This window comes from Orcinus orca, chromosome 16 (genome assembly GCF_937001465.1).
Source record: "Orcinus orca chromosome 16, mOrcOrc1.1, whole genome shotgun sequence".
Taxonomy (NCBI): domain Eukaryota; kingdom Metazoa; phylum Chordata; class Mammalia; order Artiodactyla; family Delphinidae; genus Orcinus; species Orcinus orca.
The window spans coordinates 846392-871983 of NC_064574.1; the positions used below are offsets into that span (position 1 = coordinate 846392).

A 25592-nucleotide genomic window follows, 5' to 3' on the forward strand; every position below is an offset into this window, starting at 1 on the left:
CCGTCATTAGGGAGAAGCAGGGATGGGGGTGTCCCATGTGGGAACAGGACACGGAGCAGCTTGTGCATGTGGACGTCCACACCGGGAATGTGGGTCGGTGGGACGCGGGCACCGGGAGGGGCAGGCGGTGGGCCTGAGGAAGCAGGGTAGGGCCGGGGTTGCTGCGGGGGGGGGGGGCGTGCAAGCTTCGCCTGTGCCGGGGCCTCCCTCCCCTGTTCACTGGGCAGGAGGGGCCGAGCAGCGTTGGTGGAGGGACCCCTCGTGTCCCCAGGCCCTGGCAGCATCAGCCCTCCAGGCTCTGGGTCAGGGAGCCTGAGGGGCGCAGGCCCAGCTGTGCCGCAGGGAGGCCTGGAGGGGTTGGGCGGGAAGCACGGGTGTGGTCTCGCCTGTGCGGAAGCTCCCGAGCCAGTGTCCAGTGGGAGCCCTCACCTCGCACGTGGGTTTCAAGTCCATGGCTCAGATCACCTTCTAGTGAAGGTGCTTGGTTTGTTTTCTAGACACAAAGTCCTAATATCTCCTATGTCCCCTGCCCGTGAAAAGGCACGTCTCACCTGGCACCAGGTGCTGCCTCTGGTCCCCCCTGACTGGACGCCCAGCAGCCAGTGTCACCACGTCACGACTGTCAGGGTTGTCAGGTGTGGGGGGACGAGAGCACACGGTCCAGGCCCACGAGGGGCCGTGCCGTCCACGGAGCCGGTGCTGTGGCTGTAGGCGTTCCCTCCCCACGCCGTGGACAGAGACCACCGTCCCCTTACAGACCGTTACCAAGTGAAGTCATGTGGACCCTGCTCGGGCCCCAGCCTGCGAGGCGCTCTGCCTCAGTGGGGAAGGTTTCCTTTTCCCACGTGGGTTCAAGTAGGCAAATAACAGAACCAAAGCCGAGACCAACACAGCACAGGCTCCATTCAGTGGCCAAAGAATGGAGAAGCGGGAACTGAGTTCACAGATCGCCTTCTCGCCCTCCTGGAGAGAGAGGTTTAATTTTAAAGAATAGACAAAGGGAGGAGCAGTGAGGCTAGTGATGGGATGAAGAGACCTTCCGGGAAAGGGGCGGGGCTTTTTCCAAGGGGCTGGGGTACCACCTCCTTTTACCCGTTTCTGGTCCTTCATGTCCAGCCATGGCCGCCGGTAGGTGTGTCACTTAATATGCTGATGTAGTAAATTCAGCACGTGATGAGACTCAGGGTCGGTTGGAGGTCACACTCATTGCCATCTTGGTCCCAGCTGGTTCCATCTGTTTGTTTGTAGTGTCCTTTCTTATCTCTGGACCCCTTCACTTAAATATTTAGGTGAACTCCTGCTGAAGGTGGGGGTGCAGGACAGCCCTGTGAAAGGTGGGTGCACGGGGCTTGAGCAGGGCCTGGAGCAGCTCTGACAACAACAGGAGGCTGAGACGGGCAGCCAGTCTGACGCCCACACTGGGGCCTGTGGTCGACATGCGGAGGGGGTCAGCCGGGGACACGTGTCAGGGAAGGTTCTCGGTGTTTACACAGAAGATATGAACGTGGGCCCAGATGCAGAGCTGCCTGCAGATGTTGCTACAGAAACCCCCGATTCTTTCCTGAGAAAACTGGTGGGCGGTCATTCAGGCAACAGGGCAAACTGCTTGCTCTGGAGGCTCTTGTGGGGAAGTGGGGGCGTAGCAACAGGGGCTCAGCCTGCATAACCCCAGAAGCCCTCCCAGGACAGCTCCAGAACCGCTTCTGGAATGGCAAGCAGAAGTGGGTCTTCCACCTACTAGACGTGGAGGAGAGGGCTGGAGTCTCCAGGGCCACCCTCACCTTCAGGTATCGGCTGGGAGGCTCACAGGACCCGGCACATGCTTGTGACTTGTGTCCTCACAGCTGAGATGGGTCACAGCACGCAGTAGGGATGCCCGGGGGGGAGGGCCCCTGCTCCGGTCACCTCGTGACCCTTCATGCCCCCTCCTTCCCTTGAGGGTCTCTAGGATGTCTCTTCCCCAGCGACAAGGGCAGAACCATTACAGTTACCCCCACCCCCGTCCCCCCAGGGAAGCTCATTAGCGGCTTGGCACCCGGCTGGGGGCTGGTCACGTGGTGTGCTCTGCCCTCACCCTCCAAAATGCCGGTGCCCAGAAGGGCGGCCGGGGTTCAGCATGAGCCACATGGTTTGTGCAAACAGCACAGGCGCAGGGGGCTGCCCCTAATGGGAGGCGGGAGGGTTTAGATCAGGCCAGGGAGCTGCTCACCAGCTGCATTAGCTTCCCAGGGCAGCTGTGACAAATGACCACAGAGGCTCAGAGCAACAGAAACCTGTCCTCTCTCAGTCCCGGAGACCAGACGTCTGAGGTCAAGGTGTCCCAGGCCCGCGCTCCCTCCGGAGGCTCCAGGGGAGGGTCCTGCCTGCCTCTTCCAGCTTCTGGGGGCTCCAGGCGTCCCTGGGCTTGTGGCCTCATCCCTCCTGTCTCTGCCTCCATCTTCACATGGTGTCTCCTGTGTGTCTGTGTCTCTCCTCTAGTCTCTTAGAAGGACACTGTCACTGATTCAGGGCCACCCGGATCCAGGATGACCTCATCTCCAGATCCATAACTAATTATACCTGCTGAGACCCTACTTCCAAATAAGGTTCTTTTCTCAGATTCTGGGAGCCATGACGTGGACATAACTTTTGGGGGGACCTCCCCATTCAACCCACCATAGCACCCAGTTCCCAGATGCCAGCCGACCTTCCTCAGGACAGCATCAGGCTGGTGATGTTCTGTCTTTCTGCACGGAGTTGTCTCTTGTTTCTTGTGGTAACAGTGAGGTTGGGTGGGGGGCGCTTCTGGCTGACCTCCCGGTCATTCCAGGGACCACGCTGACGTGTCCTTCCCGGGAGGGTGCGAGCACGGCCAGGGCTCCCTGGGAATACTCCACACAGACCGCTCGGTGGTCAGACACCTGCATGGGCTGGACCAGTCCCCGGCACCTTCTACCACATCCACAGCCTGGTGGACTCTGTGCGGGCCTATGACCAGGAGGTGTGGACCGGCAGGATCGGTGGGAGCCCGCCTGCCTGCCACATGGCCTCCAGCCCACCACAGACCCTCCAGTCCTGCCATGGACACCCCCATCGCATTAACCTCCAAGAGGCCTTCTGGGAGGGGTGAGAACTTGGCCATGAAGAAGACAGGGCAGGCCCTAACTGCAGCAGGTGGAGGCAAGGACTGGGGGTGCTTGGCTATTTGTCCCCCAAAGACCCAGGATGTGGGCTCTGACTTGACGGGTCCACCTCCACCTGGGCTCACCTGCGGGGTCGCTGCAGGGAGAGTGCATCCTTGGGTGATTTTCCAAGTCTCCCCACATCAGCCTCACTCCCTGGGCCCCCCTCCCCCATTAATAGTCTTTAAATAGTGTCTCTCATCCATGAGGCCTGCGTGGGAGATTTTAATATTGTGTGGGAGTCCAGCGACCAGCACCCATGTGTCCTGTGTGTCTTGGGAGGGGAGGGAGCCTCGCTCTCACATTCCTGCCCCAGTGCACCTGGGGTCGGGGGCAGCAGACCCAGGCTCTGTTCCGGCAGAAGCTCCCTTTCTGTGAACAGGTCTTCCCCCACTCCCGTTATCCTCCCTGGAGACTCAGGAGGCCACAGCATCGGGGCACCTCCAGCACCAGGACCCCACCCTAGGGAATCTCTCAAGAGCAGGGACCAGGCCTGGAGGCGGAGGGGAGGAGGGAGCCGGCCTCTTCAGGATCCCCGGGGCTAGGAAGCCTCCTATGCAGGAGGGCCTTGGACTCAGCTTAACTACCACCCAGGGTCTCCCACCGCTCCCCTGGTAGGGGGGCCCTTCAGATTCCAGGGCCCCAAGATCCTCCCCACCGACTTCTGCCCCCAACTGCAGGGCTGGGGACCCAGAGACCCCCTCCCCGGCTTCTTTTTTCTTGCTCCCAGAATTCCCTGAAGCTGTTATACCCAGGGTTTATTATGGTGAAGGATGCAAGTTAAAATCAGCGAGGACAGGGGGACGAGCGGGGTCCAGCCTCCTCGGCTGTGGCAGCCCAGGGAAGCCCACCTGAGTCCTGAAGTGCAGGGCTTATTGGGGTCTGTCATGTCAATGTGGGGACCGCCATGTGCCTGATCTTAGCCTCCAGCCCCCCCGGGGGGGGGAACCCAGGAAGCCCCACCGTGTATCACGCCGTCAGCACAGACCAGCCTGGAGCGAGGCCCATGGAGCACGGACACTCCCATCAGACTCAAGGTGACCTCTGGAGCCAGGACAGAGGCCCAGCCTCTCTGTGCGCAGGTGAACCCACACCGCACGTGCCCTGGTGCAGTGCCCATTCCGTGGGGTCAGCATGGGTGCCCGCGGGTCAGCCAGTGTCTGTGTGTCTCAGCCTGTGACCACAGACCACACTGTCCTGCTCTGCTCACAAAAGCGAGGCCAATGGAGGGACTACGGGGGTGGGAACAAAGCCGGGTCATGGTCCGGCTGGGTGAGAAAGGGTCCAAGGAGCGAGAACCCGGCTGCCCTTGCCTGGTGAGCCGAGAGCTGACGTCCGCCCTGTGGGCAGCCCCTCTCCCCACGTCTTTCCTGCACCCTGGGGCAGGGTCATGCCTGTGTATACAGCAGGACGCACAGCAGTGCACGCAGCAGGCCTGATGCCTGCCCTTGCCATGTACTTGGGGGCTTGCTGAGGGTGGAACATCCCGACAGGACACGGGCTGACCCCGGGGAGGATGTAGGGGGTGAAGCGTTTGGGAGCCTCTGGAGGGGATCCTCACCTGTCTGCACAGGTGGACTGAGGACACCGACCAAGGGTGGGCAGGCGGGGAGCCCAGGAAGGGTCCTGGGTCATCCCTGAGGCTGGAGGAGGGCTGTGGAGCTGGGGGTGATGGCGGTGGGGACGAGGGGCTGATCACAGGACAGCGAGGAGACAGAGCATCCGAGGCAGCGGGGAAGGTGAAGACTGTGCCCAGTGGGAGGACGGAGAGACCAGCAGGCGGCACTGTAGCCGCGGGTAGCAGGGCTGCTCCCTGCAGGGCGGCGCCAGAGCCCCGCACTGCTGGAAACCCCGCCGTGTCCGGATGGGGGATGGGGGCCCGGATGGGTGGGAAGAGTTTGGAAAAGTCACCTGATCTCCACATGTCCTGGGGGAGGGGTTCCCTGCTCTTTCCTTAGAGTCTCCCCACCTGGGGAAGTCAGCACACTCAACAGCGGGTCGCGCACGGCTTGGAATCTGTCGGGAGGATGAAAGGGAAGGGGGGGAAGGAATGAGAAACAAGCTCTACGTGTTTGGACAGCACATGCCACTCTAATTTCCAATAAGGAAGAGGAATTTCCCAAAGGCTCAGGGTGCCCCTGTAACCAGAATGGGGCTTGAAGCAATCCTGCCACCTTGTGGCCGGTTCCAAAAACAAGTTGAAGACAGTTGCTCAGGGGCAAGGTTGTAAATGACAACTATCGTAGAAAAATGTCTTGGGGTAAGTAACAGAAAAGGACTTCAAAACAAGGCAGAATTGCAGGAACCGGATTGCAAGAGGTAGCTTGGACTCGCCGTTAAAGCACATGAAAGCTGCTCAACATTGCCTACGAGTCAGTTGGCCAAAACGGGTGTACAGGCTGAAACCCACATGACCTTTGTGGCCAACCAAACATGCGGGAAATACAAATCAACACTACAGAGATGTAGCACTTTGCCCCAGTCAGAATGGCCAACCTCACAAAGTGTAAAAACCAGAAATGGAGGAGAGGATGTGGAGAAAACGGAACCCTGCTGTGCTGATGGTGGGAATGTCAACTGCTAACAGCCACGCTGGAGAAGGGTATGATGTTTCCTAAAAATTCTAAGAAACAGAGTTACAGGGACTTCCTGGTGGCGCAGACATTAAGAATCCAACTGCCAAGGCAGAGGACACGGGGTCGAGCCCTAGTCGGGAAAGATAACACATGCCGTGGAGCAACTAAGCCCGTGCGCCACAACTACTGAGCCTGTGCTCTAGAGCCCGTGAGCCACAACTACGGAGCCTGGGTGCCACAACTACTGAAGCCTGACACCTAAAGCCAGTGCTCTGCAAGAAGAGAAGCCACTGCAATGAGAAGCCCGCGCACTTCAACGAAGAGTAGCCCCAAGTTCCTGCAAACAGAGAAACCCGATGTGCAATAACAGAGACCCAACACAGGCAAAAACAATTACCTAATTAATTAAAACACAACAGAGCTACAGAGCATAGGGCACTACCACTCCTGGGTGTATATCTCGTGATAACCATAAATCCATAGGACACAGGAACTTCAACTATTAGTGCAGCCCTTTTGCAGGAGCCTCGACTTGGAAACAATATACATGTCCTTGGAAGGAAAAAATGGATAAAGAAGATATGGTACTTATGTACAAGGGATTAGTACTCAGACATGAAATCAACGAAATAAGGCCAGTTGCAGCAACTCGGGTGGACTGAGATAGGATCATTCTAAGTGACAAAATTCAGACACAAAATGACACAGCATAAGTTATCATTTATAGGTGGAATCTAAAAATGGTTACACATGAACTAAATTACAAAACAGAAACAGGGTCACACATTCAGAAAACACACTTATGGCTGATTAAGGGAAAAAGTGGGGGTGGGGTGAGACATAAACCAGAGGGTTGAAATTAACACAGATACTGTTCCAAAGACCAAACAGGTAATCGACAAGACCTACTCTATAGCTCAAGAACTGGACTCAGCACACTCTAGTCACGAGAAAAGAATATATACGCCTGGTAAGAATCTTAAAAGAATTTATGGATGTCTCTCTGTAAGTGAAACAGGTGGACGTGCAGCAGCCAGAAAGACAGCATGGAAAATCAGCTACACTCCATTATAAAAATAAATTTTAAAAAAAGACACAGAAAGAAAACGTTACAAAATTCGTTCAGGGGCTGTGATGCAACCTGGATTGACCACATCTAGACCCACAGCTGCATGGGCCCTAAGGCTGGACACTCGTGGGGCTGAGAGGCTGGGTGAGGAGTCAGCAAATGCAGCCCCTTTCGAGTAATCCTGCCTGGTCCCCATTCCATGGATCCCAAACCTCCAAGTGCAGGGGACCCTTCGTACAGCTAAAACATGCATGGGACACCCTGACGATGGTACACCGTCGCATCGGGAAGAGTTTGGAAAAGGCGCCTCATCTCCCCATCTCCTGGTGCTCGGGTTCCCCCCTCCAGCCTCTTTCCTAACAATCTCCCCACTAGGGGAAGTCAGCACCATCAACACCCTGTTTCGCACACTTTGGAATCTGTCCGCAAGATGAACCGGAAGGTGGGGAAGAATGAGAGACAACACCTAGGTGTTTGGACAGGCACATGCCACTCTAATTTCCGAAGAGGAAGTGACGAAAGGCTCAGCTAGCCTTCGGAACTAGAATAAGGCTTGAAGCAATCCTGCTGTAGGGTGGCCAGTGCCCAAAGAAACAAGTTGAAAAGTGGGGCTCAGGGGCACTGCAATTCACAATCGTGCAGGACTGTAAACGATCCCTAACGTGGAAAAATGCCTTGAGGTAAGTCACAAAAGAGGACTTGAAAGCAAGGCAGAATTGCAGGAACAGAATTTCAAGAGGGACATTGGTCTCGCCTCGAAAGCACATGGAAAGGGGCAGAACTTCTTCAACAATGCCGTTGGCCAAAAAGGGCGTACGCGTTTTTCCTGAATATTTTCAGGAAAACCACGTACGCCCTTTTTGGCCAACCAAGCAGGCGCGCGGTGCAAACCAACACTACAAAGAGGTACAACTTCGCATCAGTCCGAAGGGCCATCCTCACAAAGTGTAAAAACCAGAAATGCCGGATAGGGCGTGGAGAAAAGCGAGCCTTTTTTCGCTGACTGTGGGACGGTAAATTGCCAACGGCACTCTGGAGAAGTGTAGTTTATTTCCCAAAACATCTAAGAAACGAAGCTACAGAGCATACGGCACTTCCACTCACGGGCGCGTATCTTGGGAAAACCAAAGCTCGACAGGACACAGGCACCACAACGTTTAGTGCTGGTCTGTTTACAAGAGCCTCGACTTGGATACAACCAAAATCTCCCTGGAAGGAAAACATGGATAAAGAAGATGTGATACTTATGTACAATGGAATATTACTCAGCCATGAAATCAATGAAATAAGGCCAGTTGCAACAACTCGGGTGTACTTGGGTACGATCATTCTAAGTGACATAAGTCAGACAGAAAAAAGAGACTTATCCTCAGGTATCAGTTATAGGTGGAGTATCAAAATGGCTATACACGAACTAAGTGTCAAGAGACACAGAATCACACATTTGGAAAACGTACTTATGACTGCTAGGGTGCAAAGGTCGGCTGAGGTGAGGCATAAACCAGGAGTTTAAAATGAGCACAGATACCGTTCCATAGACCAAACAGGCAATCAACAAGGCTTACTCTAAAGCTCAAAGGACTAGACTCAGCACACCCTACACACCTGACCCTGACCCTGACCCTGACCCTGACCCTAACCCTACCCTAACCCTAACCACCCTAACCCTAACCCTAACTTATAGGTGGCATCTAAACATGGATACAAATGAACAAACTTACAAAACACAAACAGCGACACACATTTAGAAAACACAACTGTGGCTACGAAAGGGGTGGACGGAGGGATAGACCAGGAGGCTGAAATTAGCATACATACCCTTCATGGACAATATAGGTAATCGACAAGGACCTTAGTGTATAGCACATAGAACTCAACACATTGAAATCTCCGGAAGAGAATACGTAAGACTGCTAAGAATATGGAAAAAAATATGTAGATGTTTCTCTTTATGTGAATCAAGTGGATGTACACCAGAAAGCGACACAGCATTGTAAATCAGCTATAATCCACTATATAAAAATGATAAATTACAAAGAGAGAGAGAGAGAGAGAAATTCTTAGTAAATTCTTTCAGCAGCGGTGACCCAACCTGGAGTCACATGATGTAGACCCAGAGCTGGCTAGGGCCCTAAGGCTGGACACTCCTGGCGCTGAGAGACACCTGGTGAGGATGTGCCAGTAAATGGAGCCCCACTGCAGTCGTACTGCCTGGTCCCCACTCCATGGGCCCCGTATCTCCAGGTGCAGGGGAGCCAACCTACAGCTAGCCTAACCCTCTAACCCTGAACCTCTAACCTAGATCCTTTAACTCTGATCCCTCAAAACCTCATCCTCTTAATGGACCTTCTAATACTGTCCCTAAGCCTCTAGCCCTGACCCTGACCCTATCTTCTCACCCTGAGCACTGAGCCTGAATTTTTTTAATGAAATGTACAAGTCTTTTATTTTTTTATTATTTATGACTGCGTTGGGTCTGCATTGCTGCACGTACGCTTTCTCTAGTTGCAGCGAGCGGGGGCTGCTCTTCGTTGCGGTGCGCAGGCTTTCATCGCAGTGGCTTCTCTCGTTGCGGAGCATGGCCTCCAGGCGCGCGGACTTCAGTAGTCGCAGCATGCAGGCTTAGTAGTTGTGATACGTGGGCCCTGGAGCACGCAGGCTTCAGTAGTTGCAGCGTGTGGGCTCAGCAGTTGTGGCTTGTGGGCTCTAGAGCGCAGGCTCAGTAGTTGTGGCGCACGGGCTTAGTTGCTCCATGGCACGTGGGATCTTCCCGGCCCAGGGTTCGAACCCGTGTCCCCTGCATTGGCAGGTGGATCCTCAACCACTGTGCCACCAGGCAAGTCCCTGAGCCTGAATTTCAATCCTTAATCCTGACCCTCTAACTCTGAACCATACACTACTCCCTAACCCTAACCTCTGACCTGACCATGATCCTACACCACCTTTAACCCTTAACTGTAGGCTCGTATCAGAACAGACTAAAAGTTGAACCCCACTCCAATCCCTTGAAGTCGCATGAAGAAGCAGGTAACTCAGATACACTCATGCGTCACCTGTTCCCTACCTCCCATCTCCTTTCCCCACACCTAAGACCACCTTGCTTCCTTATCCCGTAAGTATCTCAAGCCCCTTGCCTCTGGGGAGGTGGATTTGATATCATCACTTGGCTGCCTTGCAACCTCGGCATCTAAGCATTTGGCTTGCTGCACGACAAAGGAGCCTGGTTCCAAACACCATGAGTCCCTAAGCCTTAAGGCAGGGAAGCTTCTATAAAACACATCCTGCTGAAATAACTCCCAGAGACAGTTAGGGTTAACCATGTGACAAAGTCCAGAAAACAAGGGCTCTGTGCTCGCAGTGGGAAGACAACCGTCCCTGCGGAGCCCGCCACACGCCTCCCACCACTCACTCAGGGCTACTGACTGCAGCGGCCTCCTGGCTTTGCTCTCACCACCCCAAACTGTGCTCTAATGTGCTTACAGAAAAACGGCCTGTTGAAGTAAAAGCAGCATGGGCTGTCTGTAATATACTCTGCCACCAGAAAGGGCACCCTCACCCAACCGTGCTGGTGCCCTGATCTCAGACTTCCAGCCTCCAGAACTGTGAGAAATACACTTTTATTGTTCATAAGCCAACTAAAATACCCAACTGGTGTTTTGTTATAGCAGCCCAGATGGATTAAAACAATCAGCAACGGTGTTTAGGAAAAACTGGAATTTTCAATGAAAAAGAAAAAAAAAGCTCATTTACAATAGCACCTCAATACTTTTAAGTCTGGACCACGACCCTCTGACCCTGACACTAAATCCTGACCCTGGCCCTGGCCTGACCCCAACGCCAACCCTGAACCCTCATCCTCACCCCCTGCTGCCCCACAAGATATGATGCCATTACCCAATATCTTTTATTTAACATTTTGACGATATGGGGAAATCGTGCCAGAAAACTAACCAGACTCTCTCCAGACGCCTATGCTCTCATGTAGCCAGACTCTGTCTATTCCAACTTCCTGTGTTTAATCACGTATCACGCCTCCCCTAGGTATGCTAGAATGGTACAGACTTCAGCAATAATGCAAACGGTGAAAGAAAGCACAGGATTCTAACTTTTTTTTTTTTTTTTTTTTTTTGGCGGTACGCGGGCCTCTCACCATTGTGGGCTCTCCCGTTGCGGAGCACAGGCTCCGGACGCGCAGGCTCAGCGGCCATGGCTCACGGGCCCAGCCGCTCCGCGGCATGTGGGATCTTCCCGGACCGGGGCACGAACCCGTGTCCCCTGCATCGGCAGGCGGACTCTCAACCACTGCGCCACCAGGGAAGCCCTGATTCTAATTTTTTAAAGTTTATTTTAAAACATTTTTGAAAAAAAAAATGTAGCCAAGAATTTTAATTCCACACAGGAAACAGAAGCAATGCCAAGAAGGCTAAAGTGTCGTAACTACCTTTATTGGTATCTTTTGTATATCAGTTCATTAAAACCTTTGTTTCATATTTCTTGCATTAATCCCCTGAAAGTTCCAGATGGGCAAAAATATTTTTAAATACACAGCTGATTTCTAGATTATATACTTAATATTTATAAATTTGTTATTTGTTTTGCACATGTCTATTGCTGTACTACTTTCAAGACGAAAGTCACATATAAAAATACAGACTAATCAAAACATAAAAGTCAGCCATTGTCTAGAATGTGGTTTACAATATAGAGCTTGCAGACAACACAGACTATATATATAATTCATCTGTCTGAAAACAGAAAGTAGTGTCTCAGACTGACTCCGGAGAAAGGTGCTGACACACAGGGAAACTCACTGATGATTCTCCTTTATGTTTATTAGATAGATCAATACCAAATTATTTCACATATATTATATTCAATATCTATATATATATATCTTGTAAACAAATTCTGGTTTAAAAGTCACAAACCAACATGTAAATACAAAATGTTAGGAAAGGTTTAACATACATAGGGGAAAACATGTCTTATGCCTCGCAAAGACTTTCTACAATCTAGCATAAAGGCAAATGTGGTTGAAAAAAAAGGAAATCCATATACAATTACAGAAAAAAATTTAGTCAAGCCACCTAATATAAAATATTTCAGATATCATGTCCAAAAATGTCCACGTGTTGCAGAGGTCTCTACAAATCAATTAGAATGACGTCAACAAGATCTGCAAACCGAAGTCTTAGCAAGTAAACGTGACTCATGCTTTTCTCTCTGAGACAATGAGGCTTGACGTTCAGTTAAAGGCAGGTAAACACGACTATGAAGAAACCCTTCTTTACAACAGCTTAACGGTACCCATTTAGGGCAATATACCCGCTTTCCCAGCTATGTGTGCACGCAGTGTTCTGTGATAAAATGACTCAGTTACTTTAAAAAAGCATAAATGGCAAAACAAAATAACCAGAACTCCGCGAAGCTGGTAAAACCACAAAGACACTGAAATCCAGCAACACCTGAGAGGCTGAGAGATCAAATGAATCATAAAATCTGGATGACTCTGATTTGGGGTTTAACTTTGGTTAAAACTGAAAAGTCTGAAAAGAACCAATGTTTTGGAAGAAGCAGTGTCACTTGTAAACATCCTGCCACCTAACTAAAAGGACGGCCTCTTCTTCTAGACCCACGACTTAATAAGACAGGAAGCTCTCAACACACAGCGCTGGAGAAGATGGATTCCACAAGTCAAACTTGAGTGAAACTGTTCTAATGCAATGTACCAAACACGCGTTTGTTCTTAGGAAAAATTACAAAACTAACAAATATTTTTCTCCAGAATTATAAAAGATAAAATCTATGAATCAGTACTGTTATGTGATTACAGAACAATAGCCAACTGAAAAAAAAAACAAAACACCAACCCACAGGCCATCTACACCGTCCCCAATCCATTTCCTGCAGCCAGTACTTCCCACCTGCTCTGAGGACTGAGCCTTAGACACCGTTGACTGTATTTAAAGTTGAGTCAACAGTACTCTCTGTCTCTGGGGCAAAAGTAATGCAGCTCATTACTTACACACAACACTTGTTTCATTCTTCAGGACTTTCTTTGACGGGATTACTCAATGTTGGTTACTTTAAAGGTAACAAAAGGTGTCAGAAAAAAATGCCTTGGAATTCTTTTGCAATTCCACAAAGACACCTGGCAATCTGATACGTTCATTCCTCTCCCCATCACAATTTTTGTTTTTTAAAATTACAATTGACAACTCACGTAAGATGTAATTAATTTACTTAAAATAAGAGAGGGCTTTTCAATCAAGTATCCACGTTCCAAATAACTAAAACATTTAGTTAAATCTTTTAAATTAATCTTTTAATAAATCTTTAATTACTCGGTGCCAGTAATTAAGAGGTTGATACCGTAAAATTCAAACTTGCACATAGGCATGTCCCACTCAGAAAAGATTTCATACACTTAGCAACTTGTGCTTTTTGTCTCACCTTTTATAAGAAACACAGATTAATTTCAACTTCAGTTTTCCTTTCTGATGCAGACACGTGTACCTTGTGTAAGAAACGGTCTCCAGGCCACCTCTACGTGTAGACCTCAGCATTTCCTGAGAGTGTGAAGTCAACCCCTCCTCCAGGAGACTCTCGCCCTTTTGAGACATTCCCCCTTGCACCTTATGTTTGTCAGACTGTGTTTACAGAAATCAGATGACTGGATGAAAACTCTACAGGACAGTCAAGGACAGACGAGAAGACGAGATGCAGAGCGGGAGCCCCTTCCTCCTCCAGTGCACCTGCTGCGGGCAGCCCTCCAGGAAGGCTTGGCCTCCTCCCCTGGACCACAGACTTACTTTTCTCTGTAATAAAGCAGGTAGTACTTCAGGGGATCTGGCAGAGGGAGGCTCAGGACCTTCTCACGCAGGAAGTTCACCGGGGGCTCGGGCTTGGTGTCCGGCGGGGTTGTCACCTCTTCTTCTTGCCGCTCGTCTTCCAGGTCTCCGCAGCTGGTGTCATCAGAGGGGTTGGAGATCCGACTGGCAAACACCTCTTTGTCCAAAAAGACAATCGTTTCCATTCGGCGGCGGCGAACTCTCCTCCGTTTAAACCTGGGAGTGTTCTTCAGTCCGTTCCCGTTTTTGTTCACAGCTTCCTGGTGGATGACCTTCTTAATGGTGCCCCGGATGGCAATGCGCGCCAGGTCCTGGAGGCTGCGAACCGCCAGGGGTGCTGTGAAGACAGCGAGACCGTCAGCCTCACCCTCGTGACACCACAAGGTCTAGACACCTGAGAAAATTCTAACCACATTTTCATTTACTGGCATATTTACAAACACATTACAAGAATAGGACAGTGCAACTAACACACCATTGTAAAGCAATTATACCCCAATAAAGATGTTAAAAAAAAAAAAAAAAAGAATAGGACAGTGCTGTAGGCAAATGTTAATTATACTCTAATTTGCATTCATATGGTATTTTTCAAAAGATATTTTCAAATGCACTGACCTTTAAATCAGATAAGAAAAGGAAGCAGTACTGCTTGGCTAATCAATGGAAGAATAAGAACCAGGGTTACAGCGTTTGGTTCTTTGACAACCGGCTTCATTTCCCTATTTGCCGTGTTCAGTGATGCATTGTCTCATCCAGTAGAAATACAGTGACCACATGGCTCTACAATTCTTTTATCTATTTTAATATTTTCACAGTATTTCAGAAATTTAAGAATTTGTTCCTTTTTTATTAAAGTAGAGAAAAAGCAGTTCCAAAACATTTTTAAGAACAAAAGTCCCAAAGCACATCAAGGAAAACTAAAATCTGGTAATTAAAGCTCAAGTTGGGCAAATGTGTAGGCAATACACACATGGCAACACAAGGGCTCTTCTGAGGGGAAGAGAATCACTAGGGGCCATGTGCTTACATGCATGACACTGAAAGTCAGCACCACTTCTTACCCCCCGAACCTAACTTCTCCAAAAAGTAACAACCCAAACTATCCGGAGGGCTCCTCTGCTGCCCACACCTCTGACCAGAATCACAGAGGCCCGAGCAGAACCTGCTCAGCGCCCAATGCCCTGGAGGCGCCCCCGGCTCGCAGCACCCTCCTCCCCTTTGTCAGGACACTGCACTCGCCCGGCCCTCACACTCCGCCACGCCGAGCAGGAGGTGGTGGCAGCACTCCTCCCCCGCCACTCCACTTGTTGTTGCCCCCTTCTCAGACCTCCCAAGGGCCAGCTCTGGCCTCTCCAGCTCACCCCGAGGTGCCGTCGGTGGGGGCCGCCTCATCCCCTGGCCTCCTCCTCTTCCACCCAGCCCGGCGAGCTCCTCTCCGCTTATCCTATTAGTCCTTGGTTTGACATCCATCCCGTGGCTTCAAATAACACAGGGCAGCCAAAGGCTCCCCAGGTTCTAACCCAGTCCTGCTGGGGTCAGGGCCTCCTGCAGACCCGCCTCCATAACATGCCAGCCACCTCAGGCCCACCTCCTTCCTCAGACAGGCCCTACACGCCTCCTGAGCCCCTGCCACTGGAGCCCCGTGTCTTAGCTTCAGTCTTTATCTCTTGCCCAGAAAATCCCAGCGGCCTCCTGACCAGCTCAGCCTGCAGTCTGGTCACTCACCCGTCCATCCGAGAGCTGACCCCATCCCCTGTGCAGCACACGACCACATCCTCACGGCCTCCGTGCGCACTGCCCTCATCGACGTGACTCTACTCGTCTAAGAACCTCTGGTCCGGGAGACAAGATCACAAGTTCCCTTCAGGAGCCCTAAATAGCATCGACATTGTTCATTGTGCCATGTTTGCTTTGAAGCTTCAAAACCCCCATCTCGGGGTACCCTCCACGTCTTCATGATTCTTACCCAGGCATGATCAAGACACTTGTCGTAGATCCCACCTGTGACCTCACCTTCTGAAACTCTGCAGGGGCTCTTGGAAGGCCGTGCCCTCCCCACCCACGGGCAGTGCCTGCCTACCCATTCCGGTGGGATTTTCAGGGAGCACACATTTGACAAATTCACCCTCCCCTGACCACCAGGGAATCCAGAATACAGAGGTGCCACATCTTCTATTTAGAGTTTTTTTTTGGGGGGGGGGTTGTTTTTTATTTTTTGGCTGCGTTGGGTCTTCGTTGCTGCGCGCGGGCTTTCTCTAGTTGCGGCGAGCAGAGGCTACTCTTCATTGCAGTGCTCAGGATTCTCATCGCGGTGGCTTCTCTTATTACAGAGCACGGGCTCTAGGTGTGCGGGCTTCAGTAGTTGTGGCACATGGGCTCCGTAGTTGTGGCTCGAGGGCTCTAGAGCGCAGGCTCAGTAGTTGTGGCGCACGGGCTTAGTTGCTCCGCGGCATGTGGGATCTTCCCGGGCCAGGGCTCGAACCTGTGTCCCCTGCACTGGCAGGTGGATTCTTAACCACTGTGTCACCAGGGAAGTCCCCACATCTTCTATTTAAAACATGGGACGGACTCTACCACCTACATGATAAACTCGGGTCTAACCCACCTGCCCACCTCACGTTCCCACGACCCCCACTCTGGCGAGCTCCTCTCCGCTTACGCCTATTAGTCCTTGGTTTGACATCCATCCCGTGGCTTCAAATAACACAGGGCAGCCAAACACTGCTAACCCTAACCCTGACCCTGACCCTGACCCTGACCCTAACCCGGACGTCCCCGGCATACGTGCCCCGCACACCAACGACGTCCAGCTCACGGCCAGTGTGCCTCTGCTCACGCTCCTCTTCCCTTCTCTTTCTTTCTAGGGGTTCCTTTTCATCCTTGAATAGCAAGCACAAACATCCTAAAATAACCCGAAATAGGCTAAACGTAGACTATAATTTTTTGAGTGACTTTTTAAACATCACTTGTAAAACTTTAAAGGCTTCAATGGGTGGAAAAGTGTTCTTTAACATTAAAAGGTTTCTTATGAATTTTATTTCTCTTCAAATTCTAACGACAGTGAAAAGATCTAAACAGTAAGCAAGAATCTTCATACTCACGCAACTGGACAAGTCGTGATTCTCCTGACTCCGACTGGCAGGGCTGGACGAGTGGAGCAAAAGACACAGCCAGAATCTTTTTGGTTTCCCAGGCGGAAGGACCCGTCCGAGTTATCTTAGTCAACTATCCCAAAGACAAAACGAGGAGATTCAAAAGGTCGGACTACTGGGAGTGTCAATTTAAATATAATCATTCCTATACACAACCTGAAAAAACACAGACACTAAAAATGAAAAACCCTGACAATACGGGCCTGCAATGTGCCCATAATGCGATGTGACAAGAATTACACGTAACTTAATGATATTCTTGCAAATATACTCAAGCTTCTAGTACAGAAAATATATCTAACAGGGAAAGAAGTTAACGGGTGACAAGAGTAAACAATCAGAGAAGGAATGTGGGGATTCTGATGAGACAACCTTCTTGGACTCTACAGAAAAAGTGCACGTGGTGGGGGAAACGTAAGGAGATGGGGCGATTCTCAAGTACAAGTCGTTAGAGACCCTCACAACCAGCTGCGATGCTTCAGCCTAACAGAGTCCTGGGCTGTGGTTTCTGGAGGGTGGGAACCGGAAAGAGACCATCTCGCCCCCACTGAACAGCAGCAGGAACCTCTCGAAGGCAAATGGCCTGATTGCTTCAACAAATAAATTGCAAGAAAGAAAGAAAACTTGGAGATTAACAACACCAAAGAGGTAATCCACCAAGTGCAGGACACAGCCCTAAATGGGGTCCCATTCAAGTAAGCTGTTCAGCCTGGTTTTGAGACAATCAGGAAAACCTGAATGCTAGCTGGACGCTTCAAGATATTAAGGAATTACTATTAACTTTTTTAGGCTGATAACGGTTTTGTTATGAAGTTTAAAAACACAGAGCCCTTATCTTTTGCAGATACAAACTGAAATATTGAAGAATATTTTCTTTCTTTTTTTTTTTTTATTAAGGACGTTCACTACAGTCTTTACAGAACAGTAAATAACAATAAAAACGACATACAACCTAATGTCTGATTATAGGAGCCAGATAATTAACTGGTCAATGGTTCAGCCGGCTACCACATAAGCACTAAAAAACGATGATGGGGAATATTAAGTAACTTAAAATCATATTCACAAACTCTGTTAAGTAAAACACCTTAGTGTACAATAACCTTTTTGAAAGGATACAGACTAAGAGGCGAGGGCTACAAGAATCACACGCTAACAGTCTTTAGGGACTGTGAATAGTTTTTCTTAATGTTCACATCTTCTGGATTTTCTAAAATAAATAATTACTTTTCAAACAAAATGAATTGAATGCTAATATTTTAAAACTGAAGAAAATTTCACCAAAGCGCACAGTCTCCTAACATTTGTCGTTTCTGTTTTTCCTAGTTGTTTGGGACGGATAGGTTGCTCACTTATTGCAATCTGTTTTCCCAATGAAACACAGTATCTAAAACATACAGAAACATGCGTAGCCAAGTAGACCTGGACAAGATTCCCACTCAGCAAGGGGTTCTGTAGAGTACCCGCCACCGTGGAATTTAACAATTAGACGAGCTACCAAAATAGAATTACTCTAAGATTTTTTTTATGTGTACTGTAATTCCAATACTAGAAAAAGCATAAAAGAATAGCTAAGGGGGGGCGGGGGGAGGAGGGGGAGAGGACAGAAAAGACGAGGAGGGAGGAGAGAGAGGGCGGCAGGTCAGCCTTGCAGTGCAGGCTCTGGGATGCCCGCCTGAGTCAGGACCTGCCCCGCCTTGGCTGCCTCTACGGCCTGTCTCCTCAGTGAAATGGAGGGCATTGTTACAAGAGTTACGAAGGAAAGTGCACGTCAGATCCCCGGAACCGACGCTGGCAGGCAGCTAAGTGTGCAAAACCGTGGGTTACGTGGGGACCTGACCTTCTCTTCCAGCGGCATGACCAGGACGCCCCCGACTTTGAGGAGGCTCTTCATGTACCCCTCGTGCTGCTTCTGCACGCCTGCCCCGCAGTACACCCGGTCATACTGAGAGCAGCCTGGAGAGATCTCCAGGCAATTGCCGGTGACGAAGGAGGGCTCGCAGAAGTCAAACCTGAAGCAAACAATGTTTTCCACAACTAAATATATCACATGAGAACAAGCCTACATAGTAAATCTACACTAAACACGGGTATGTTTTCATTGCACAATCCCACAGCAACATAGCAAAATCAGAGGCAGAAGCTGGACACCAGACTTCAGGAAGAATTACGCTAGTAACAAGCAGAACCCTAGAAATTCCAAACCAAATATTGTGAAAGTCAATATCATAGGCGCAATCCAAGCTTAAATCACCCAAGCTCCAAGCATCACTACTGGCTATTTTTATTATCTTATTTTATTATCTTCTATCTTTATTATCTTATTCAAGATCTACTAACCGAATAAAAAGAGGGAAAATTATATTTGGTTTTTCTAAAAATTTTAATCCCTAAATTAAGAACTTTAACGCTTTGTTTTAAAATGCAAGAGCCAGCTACATGGCGCCATTTAAAGACAAATGTGGGGCTTCCCTGGGGGTCCAGTGGTTAAGATTCCACACTCCCAACGCAGGGGACCCAGGTTCGAGCCCTGGTCAGGGAACTAAGGTCCCACATATTGCAACTAAGCCCATGCACCACAACTAGAGAAGCCCACACGCCGCAACTAGAAAGCCTGCACAGCCAAAATAAATAAATAAATTTAAAATAAAAAAATAAAGACAAATGCAACAATTCCATTTTGCAAACAAGTAGGTGATAAAATGTTGTCTCTACTGGAAACACGAAAATTGGGAAAAATGAACATTCTATTTGTTCTCTTATACTGGTGAGAAATTACCTTCAGGTATCATAATTAAAAAACTTGGGCTGCCCTGGTGGCGCAGTGGTTAAGAATCCATCTGCCAACGCAGGGGACACGGGTTCGAGCCCTGGTCTGGGAAGATCTCACATGCCGCGGAGCAACTAAGCCCGTGCACCACAACTACGGAGCCTGCGCTCTAAAGCCCGTGTGCCACAACTACTGAGCCAGCGTGTCATAACTTCTGAGCCCACGTGCCACACCTTCTGAAGCCATGCGCCTAGAGCCCGTGCTCCACAACAAGAGAAGCCACCACAGTGAGAAGCCTGCACACCGCAACGAAGAGTAGCCCCTGCTCACCGCAACTAGAGAAAGCCTGTGCACAGCAACGAAGACCCAACGCAGCCATAAATAAATAAATTTGTAAAGAAAATAAAAATTAATAAATAAATAAAAAACGTAAGGCCCTTAAAAACACAAAATATTTTAAGAATAATTAGAACAGATACACACATATCCCTGACTCTCCTGCCACAGTTTAATCATGTTTCCTGGAACACGAACAGTAATAAACTGATTTCTTTCCATTTAATCCAAAGTTTAAGTTATAACTGACACCCAGAACCACAGACAGATTTGATCTTACTTGTCGAAGCTGTCACTTGTCCTGATGAAAAAGTCCAGCTTCTGCTTCGCATACTCTGTCACATCTGAATGGAGTTCCACCCCGTGGTTCACACCAAAAGGACCTAAAAGGTTTCAGGATAAGAAAACATGTAGAATTAGGGCGAGAACCCCTACTCTTTATTTCTGTTTCATAGACTACAACACATTTGATTTGGCATGTATAACTACAGAAATACACGTTATTGGGCCTAAATCACCCAGCCCAATATTTAAATACGCAGGCTGGCCTCTGCTCACCACATCACCAATACTCTTTCCCACAGCTTCCTAAAGCCTGGACCTCCCTGTCCTCAAACTTCCACGGAATCATTTGAAAATGTAAAAAAGCCAAGGCCTGTAACCAAGAGTTCAAAGTGCCACTAATGAATTAAAGAAGAAACATGTATTTGCAAATGAAAGTGGACACAGGCCTGTTTTCCATCAAAGGTCTCCCCAAACACTCAGATGTGGTGTTTAAGTCTCACAAAATAGGTTTTAATCATCATTAAAATAAAACTATAATTCCAAAATCAAAATGAAACTTTTTTAATCAAAAGAAATTTATCAGTAACTGGAAATAAAGCTGTGAGAAAAGTTAGGAGCCCACTTGATGAAAGCGCTTCCTCCACATACAAACGCCTCTGGGTTAAATCTCGGTGAGAACTATTGACACAAACAGCTTCGTTAAATCTCTGTGTTGTAAGAATCCATTTGTATGAAGGTCGGACTTCCCTGGTGGCGCAGTGGTTAAGAATCCGCCTGCCAACGCAGGGGACACGGGTTCGAGCCCTGGTCCGGGAAGATCCCACATGTCGCAGAGCAACTAAGCCCGTGTGCCACAGCTGCTGAGCCTGCGCTCTAGAGCCCGCAAGCCACAACTACTGAGCCCACGTGCCACAACTACTGAAGCCCATGCACCTAGAGCCCGTACTCCGCAACAAGAGAAGCCACCGCAATGAGAAGCCCACGCACCACAATGAAGAGTAGCCCCCGCTCACCACAACTAGAGAAAGCCACGTGCAGCAACGAAAACCCAATACAGCCAAAAAATTTTTTTAAATAAAAAATAAAAATAGGGTTTCCCTGGTGGCACAGTGGTTGGGAGTCCACCTGCCAGTGAAGGGTACACAGCTTCGAGCCCTGGTCCAGGAGGATCCCACATGCCGCGGAGCAGCTGGGCCCGTGTGCCACGGCTGCTGAGCCAGCGCTCTGGAGCCTGCGAGCCACGGGTGCTGAGCTCGCCTGCCGCAACTGCTGGGGCCCGCATGACTGGAGCCCGTGCTCCGCAGCAGGACAGGCCACCGCAGTGAGAGGCCCGCGCACCGCAACGAGGAGCGGCCCCCGCTCGCCGCAGCTGGAGAGGGCCCTCGCTCAGTGGCGAAGACGCAATGCAGCCAAAAATAAATTTTTAAAAAAATGCAAAGAAGAAATTAAAAAATAAATTAAATTGAATTAAATTAAAATAAAAACATTTGTATGAAGGTCAAAACAGGTAACGCTCATCTGTGTGATGGAGGTGAGCGTCCTCCCCCTTCTGGAGGGGTGGGGTCCTGCTATGGGGCGGGGCCATGAGGACGTCTGGGGCACAGACTCTACTCTGCATCTTTTCTGGGTGATGCTTACATGGAGGTGGATGTAAAACTCACCAAGTTCCACGCTTCACACTTGTTACTTTACTACGGGTAAGTTATACCTCAATTTAAAAAAATCTGCATGTGAAAATGAACAGGGCACATAGGGCTTTATTTAAAAGACATACAGGGACTTCCCTGGCGGTCCAGTGGTTAAGACTTCGCCTTCCAATGCAGGGGGTGCGGGTTCGATCCCTAGTTGGGGAACTAAGATTCCACACGCCTCGGGGCCAAGAAACCAAAACATAAAACAGAAGCAATTCTGTAACAAGTTCAATAAAGACTTTAAAAATGGTCCACATCAAAAACATCTTATAAAAAAATAAATAAAAGACATACATATAAAGTCACAGCGCAGCATTCAACCCTACAGTCCAACAGAAATCCTGGTAAATGCAACCCTCTGTGCGCCCACAGCTTTGCACTCTGCCACTTGGTTCATCTGGCCCCTTCCTGGTGCAGCAGCCTGGCCCCAGGCCCAGGCCTCCCTGCCTCTGCTGGATGACTCACGTGCTCTCCTTTCTCAACACCTGTCACGTACAGAGCTGCTGCTATAACATTCTCTCATCAAAACACAGCCTACGGGCATCCTTGGTGGCTCAGTGGTTAAGAATCCGCCTGCCAATGCAGGGGACATGGGTTCGAGCCCTGGTCCAGGAAGATCCCACATACTGCAGAGCAACTAAGCCCGTGCGCCACAACTACTGAGCCTGCGCTCTACAGCTCGCGAGCCACAACTACTTAGCCCACGTGCCACACCTACTGAAGTCCACTCACCTAGAGTCCACACTCTGCAACAAGATAAGCCACTGCAATGAGAAGTCCGCACACCGCAACAAAGAGTAGCCCTCGCTCACTGCAACTAGAGAAAGCCCGTGCACAGCAAGAATAAATAAAAATTAAATGAATAAATAAGTAACCCAACGCTGCCAAAAATAAATAAATAAATAAAATAAATAAAATATCATAAAAAAAGAATAAACATGGTTATAAAAAGAAAAACCACAGCCTACTTGAGAAGTCACATTTCCAGTGTTTATATCACATCCACATTACTCCGTTTCCATCCCCACTGCTCTCTAGGTCACTTGCCAGAGACCAAGAAAACTTGCCTTTTTTCCCCAATCATCATGTTCTCACCAGCCCCTCACCTTTGTTAGGCACTTATTGAGGACACACCTCCTATTCCCAAGAAGCTTCACACCAGACTAAAAACACATATCCCCTGACCCACCCCAATAAAAAGAGAACTAAAAGCGGAGGGAGTACGGGGGGCGGGCAGAATGGTGGCACCAAAGACACAACACTGAAACTAGTCCCACAAGGCCCCCCAAGCAGAGCATCACACGACACTTTCAGGTTAAGCTGACAAGTGCTGCGTCCTCCCCACCGCCAACTGGGACCTCAAGAAGGGAGCGCCCTCAGCAAAGGGGTGGAGCCACAGAATGAGCACAGGAATGTGGCAGAAAGGCTGCGGTCAGAGAGTAAGAACCCCTAAGTCAAATGAAACACTTCAAGCCTCACATCTGCAGGCACTGGGAGGCCAGCAAGGTTTCCACCTCTGCAGTGATCTGCACGAAGCACCGTCACGGCTGAATGAACCAGACAGGGAGGCCCAGGACAAACAGCATCCAGACGGTGAGAACGGTCCAGTGCGCACAGCTTTCTCCCTGCAGATCCAAGATGGCTACCCGTGAATGCAAACTCTCAAGTTACCTCCTTCAAATACATCAGAGCACCACGCAGTGTCCACTGCAGCCGAAAACACAGCTTTCCTTCCTTCAGAACTCTCCTCCCCTAATAACTAGTGAAATTCCCAAGAAAGAGGGGACTCAGAAAAGACAAACAACAACATCAATTGTAAGCCATTTCTTTATAACTTCTACACAACATCGAGTGCAGCAGGTCAGCTGAGGTTTACTTTAAGTCACCTTTTCCTGAGCATTTCATTTCTTTTCAGTAGCATTTCTAATCTAACCAGTTTGATAACCTGACCACCTTATCCTTAGCTCCTCCAATTTTTCAGCTCCAACAGAGGGAATTACAATTCACTAATTCTGGAATGATGAATAACCCGGGCTCCCTTTGCAAAGCAGTTTCAATCCAAGTTAAGTTCAAAAGCATTTAGCTTAAAAAAAAAAAAAAAACTTCACATTTAATAATCTGAGGGTAGCAATTTATAGCCTAAAGTCAGATGATCAGAATCTCAAAACTTCAGCAAATTCTAAAGTATATGAACTTATAAAGAAACCAAAAGTTTCATTCCATATCCACAAAAAGCAACTGTTACTGCTAAGATTTTCTTAAGTGCCTGTATCAACCACAAAGAAACAATATTGTGATGGACCGCTAATGATTTAAACATGACTTTAAAGCCGTTATTACTTGAAATCGCCGATATTCGGAATCTTAACACTGACCCGGTAACGATGTTAAGATACTTAAGCCGAAAGCTTTGATATTTAGCAAACCTGGGAAAACAGGCTAAATGGCTTCAAATGAGATAACTTGTGAAATCCTTCCCATCCCTGGAATATATTTAAAAATAAACAACTTAAAGTATTAACTTTTTTAGTATTAAAACAACAAAAACAAAAACTGCTTGGAAGAACTTTAACTTCCAGGGGACTTTAAAGTTAACTACTCCCAGTTTAGAGACCATGACAGGGCAGCCTGAGTGACTGTATTAATCGAGAAATGACCATGAGGTCCAGATTTATACAATGTCTAGGTCCTCCATCGTCCAAAAGGAGGGTGTGCCGATCAGATGTTGGAGGTGCAGGCTGGGGGGACAGGAAAGCTTCAGAAGGACCCTTCTGTTCCTTATGGGGATTTCTCGATTAACACAATCACCCCCCACCCAGGGACTGTGTGGACACCACGACGGCCGGGAAGGCCGAGGGCAGTTACAACTCGGTCTCCACAAAAGGACACGCTGCCGGCAGGCTCTCCCTCCTACGTGGGACAGAGCCAGACTCACCGAGGATGAGCCCCACCATGGAGCTGAGGTAGCCGGTGCCGCTGCCCAGGTTCAGGAAGGAAAGGCCAGGCTGCAGGTCCAGGGCCTCCATCACCTCCGAATAGATGCACGGAGCGGAGAGGTGGATGTTCCCGTGCTTCCACGCCAAGTCCTTGTACGCGTTCTCCTTAAACTCCTCGAGGTAATAGTCGGCGCGGTCAACAGCTCGGAAGGCCTGCTCCACCAGCTCGGAGCGGATGTACTGCGCCGCCTTCAGATGGTCTATCAGCTCGTCGTTGTCTTCACCAGCACTCACCGCGCCTCCCATCTTCGGGACCGCGCTTACAGAAAGCTGCCGCTTTAAGATTTTTAAAAGGGCAATTCATACTAAAGGTTAGAGCGGAGCAATAAAAGTTCTAAACACATACCAATTTCAGATTCTGAATTCTGAAAGTAATACAGATGGAATATATTTAGTCATCACCCACCCCTCCCACCTTACCCTCCTCCACTCCCAAGAATGCCAGATTCAAAAAAAAAAAGTTAAATTTGAAATTCAATTATATCCATCCAAAAATAAGTTTGTAATTTATAGTATGGACTGAATACAGATGAACATGCAATACCTAAAACATAGCTGACGACTTAAAAACATCATTAAAGTATGAATTCAAAACTTTACTAAAAGTCATCATTCTAGAAAGTCAAGCATTTAGGATTAAAATCATCTTGAATATACACCTATCTCTCTTTTTTTTTTTTTTTTTTTTTTTGGTCGGGTCTTAGT

The 25592-nt window shown here is 49.0% G+C and overlaps 1 protein-coding gene across 11 annotated transcripts in view; it reads right to left on the reverse strand.

The window, feature by feature from the left end:
* Window positions 1–1270: 1270 nt before the first annotated feature.
* PCMTD2 (protein-L-isoaspartate (D-aspartate) O-methyltransferase domain containing 2) overlaps window positions 1271–25592 on the reverse strand; it is a 28832-nt gene continuing 4510 nt past the window's right edge. For 3 of the 11 annotated variants that reach the window (XM_049699828.1, XM_049699830.1, XM_049699829.1), the window contains exons 2-6: window positions 24827–25163; window positions 20196–20298; window positions 18650–18821; window positions 16759–16882; window positions 11236–13994 (exon numbers count right to left, since the gene is read on the reverse strand). In XM_049699828.1, coding sequence (XP_049555785.1) covers window positions 13615–13994; window positions 16759–16882; window positions 18650–18821; window positions 20196–20298; window positions 24827–25133 — 1086 coding nt within the window. In that variant the 5' untranslated portion in view covers window positions 25134–25163 and the 3' untranslated portion in view covers window positions 11236–13614. Of the gene's footprint in view, window positions 1326–2035; window positions 2164–2212; window positions 5178–11235; window positions 13995–14443; window positions 16537–16758; window positions 16883–18649; window positions 18822–20195; window positions 20299–24826; window positions 25164–25592 lie in introns of those variants that run through there. The other 8 variants (XR_004478426.2, XM_049699831.1, XR_004478428.2 and 5 more) reach the window with 8 other exon arrangements.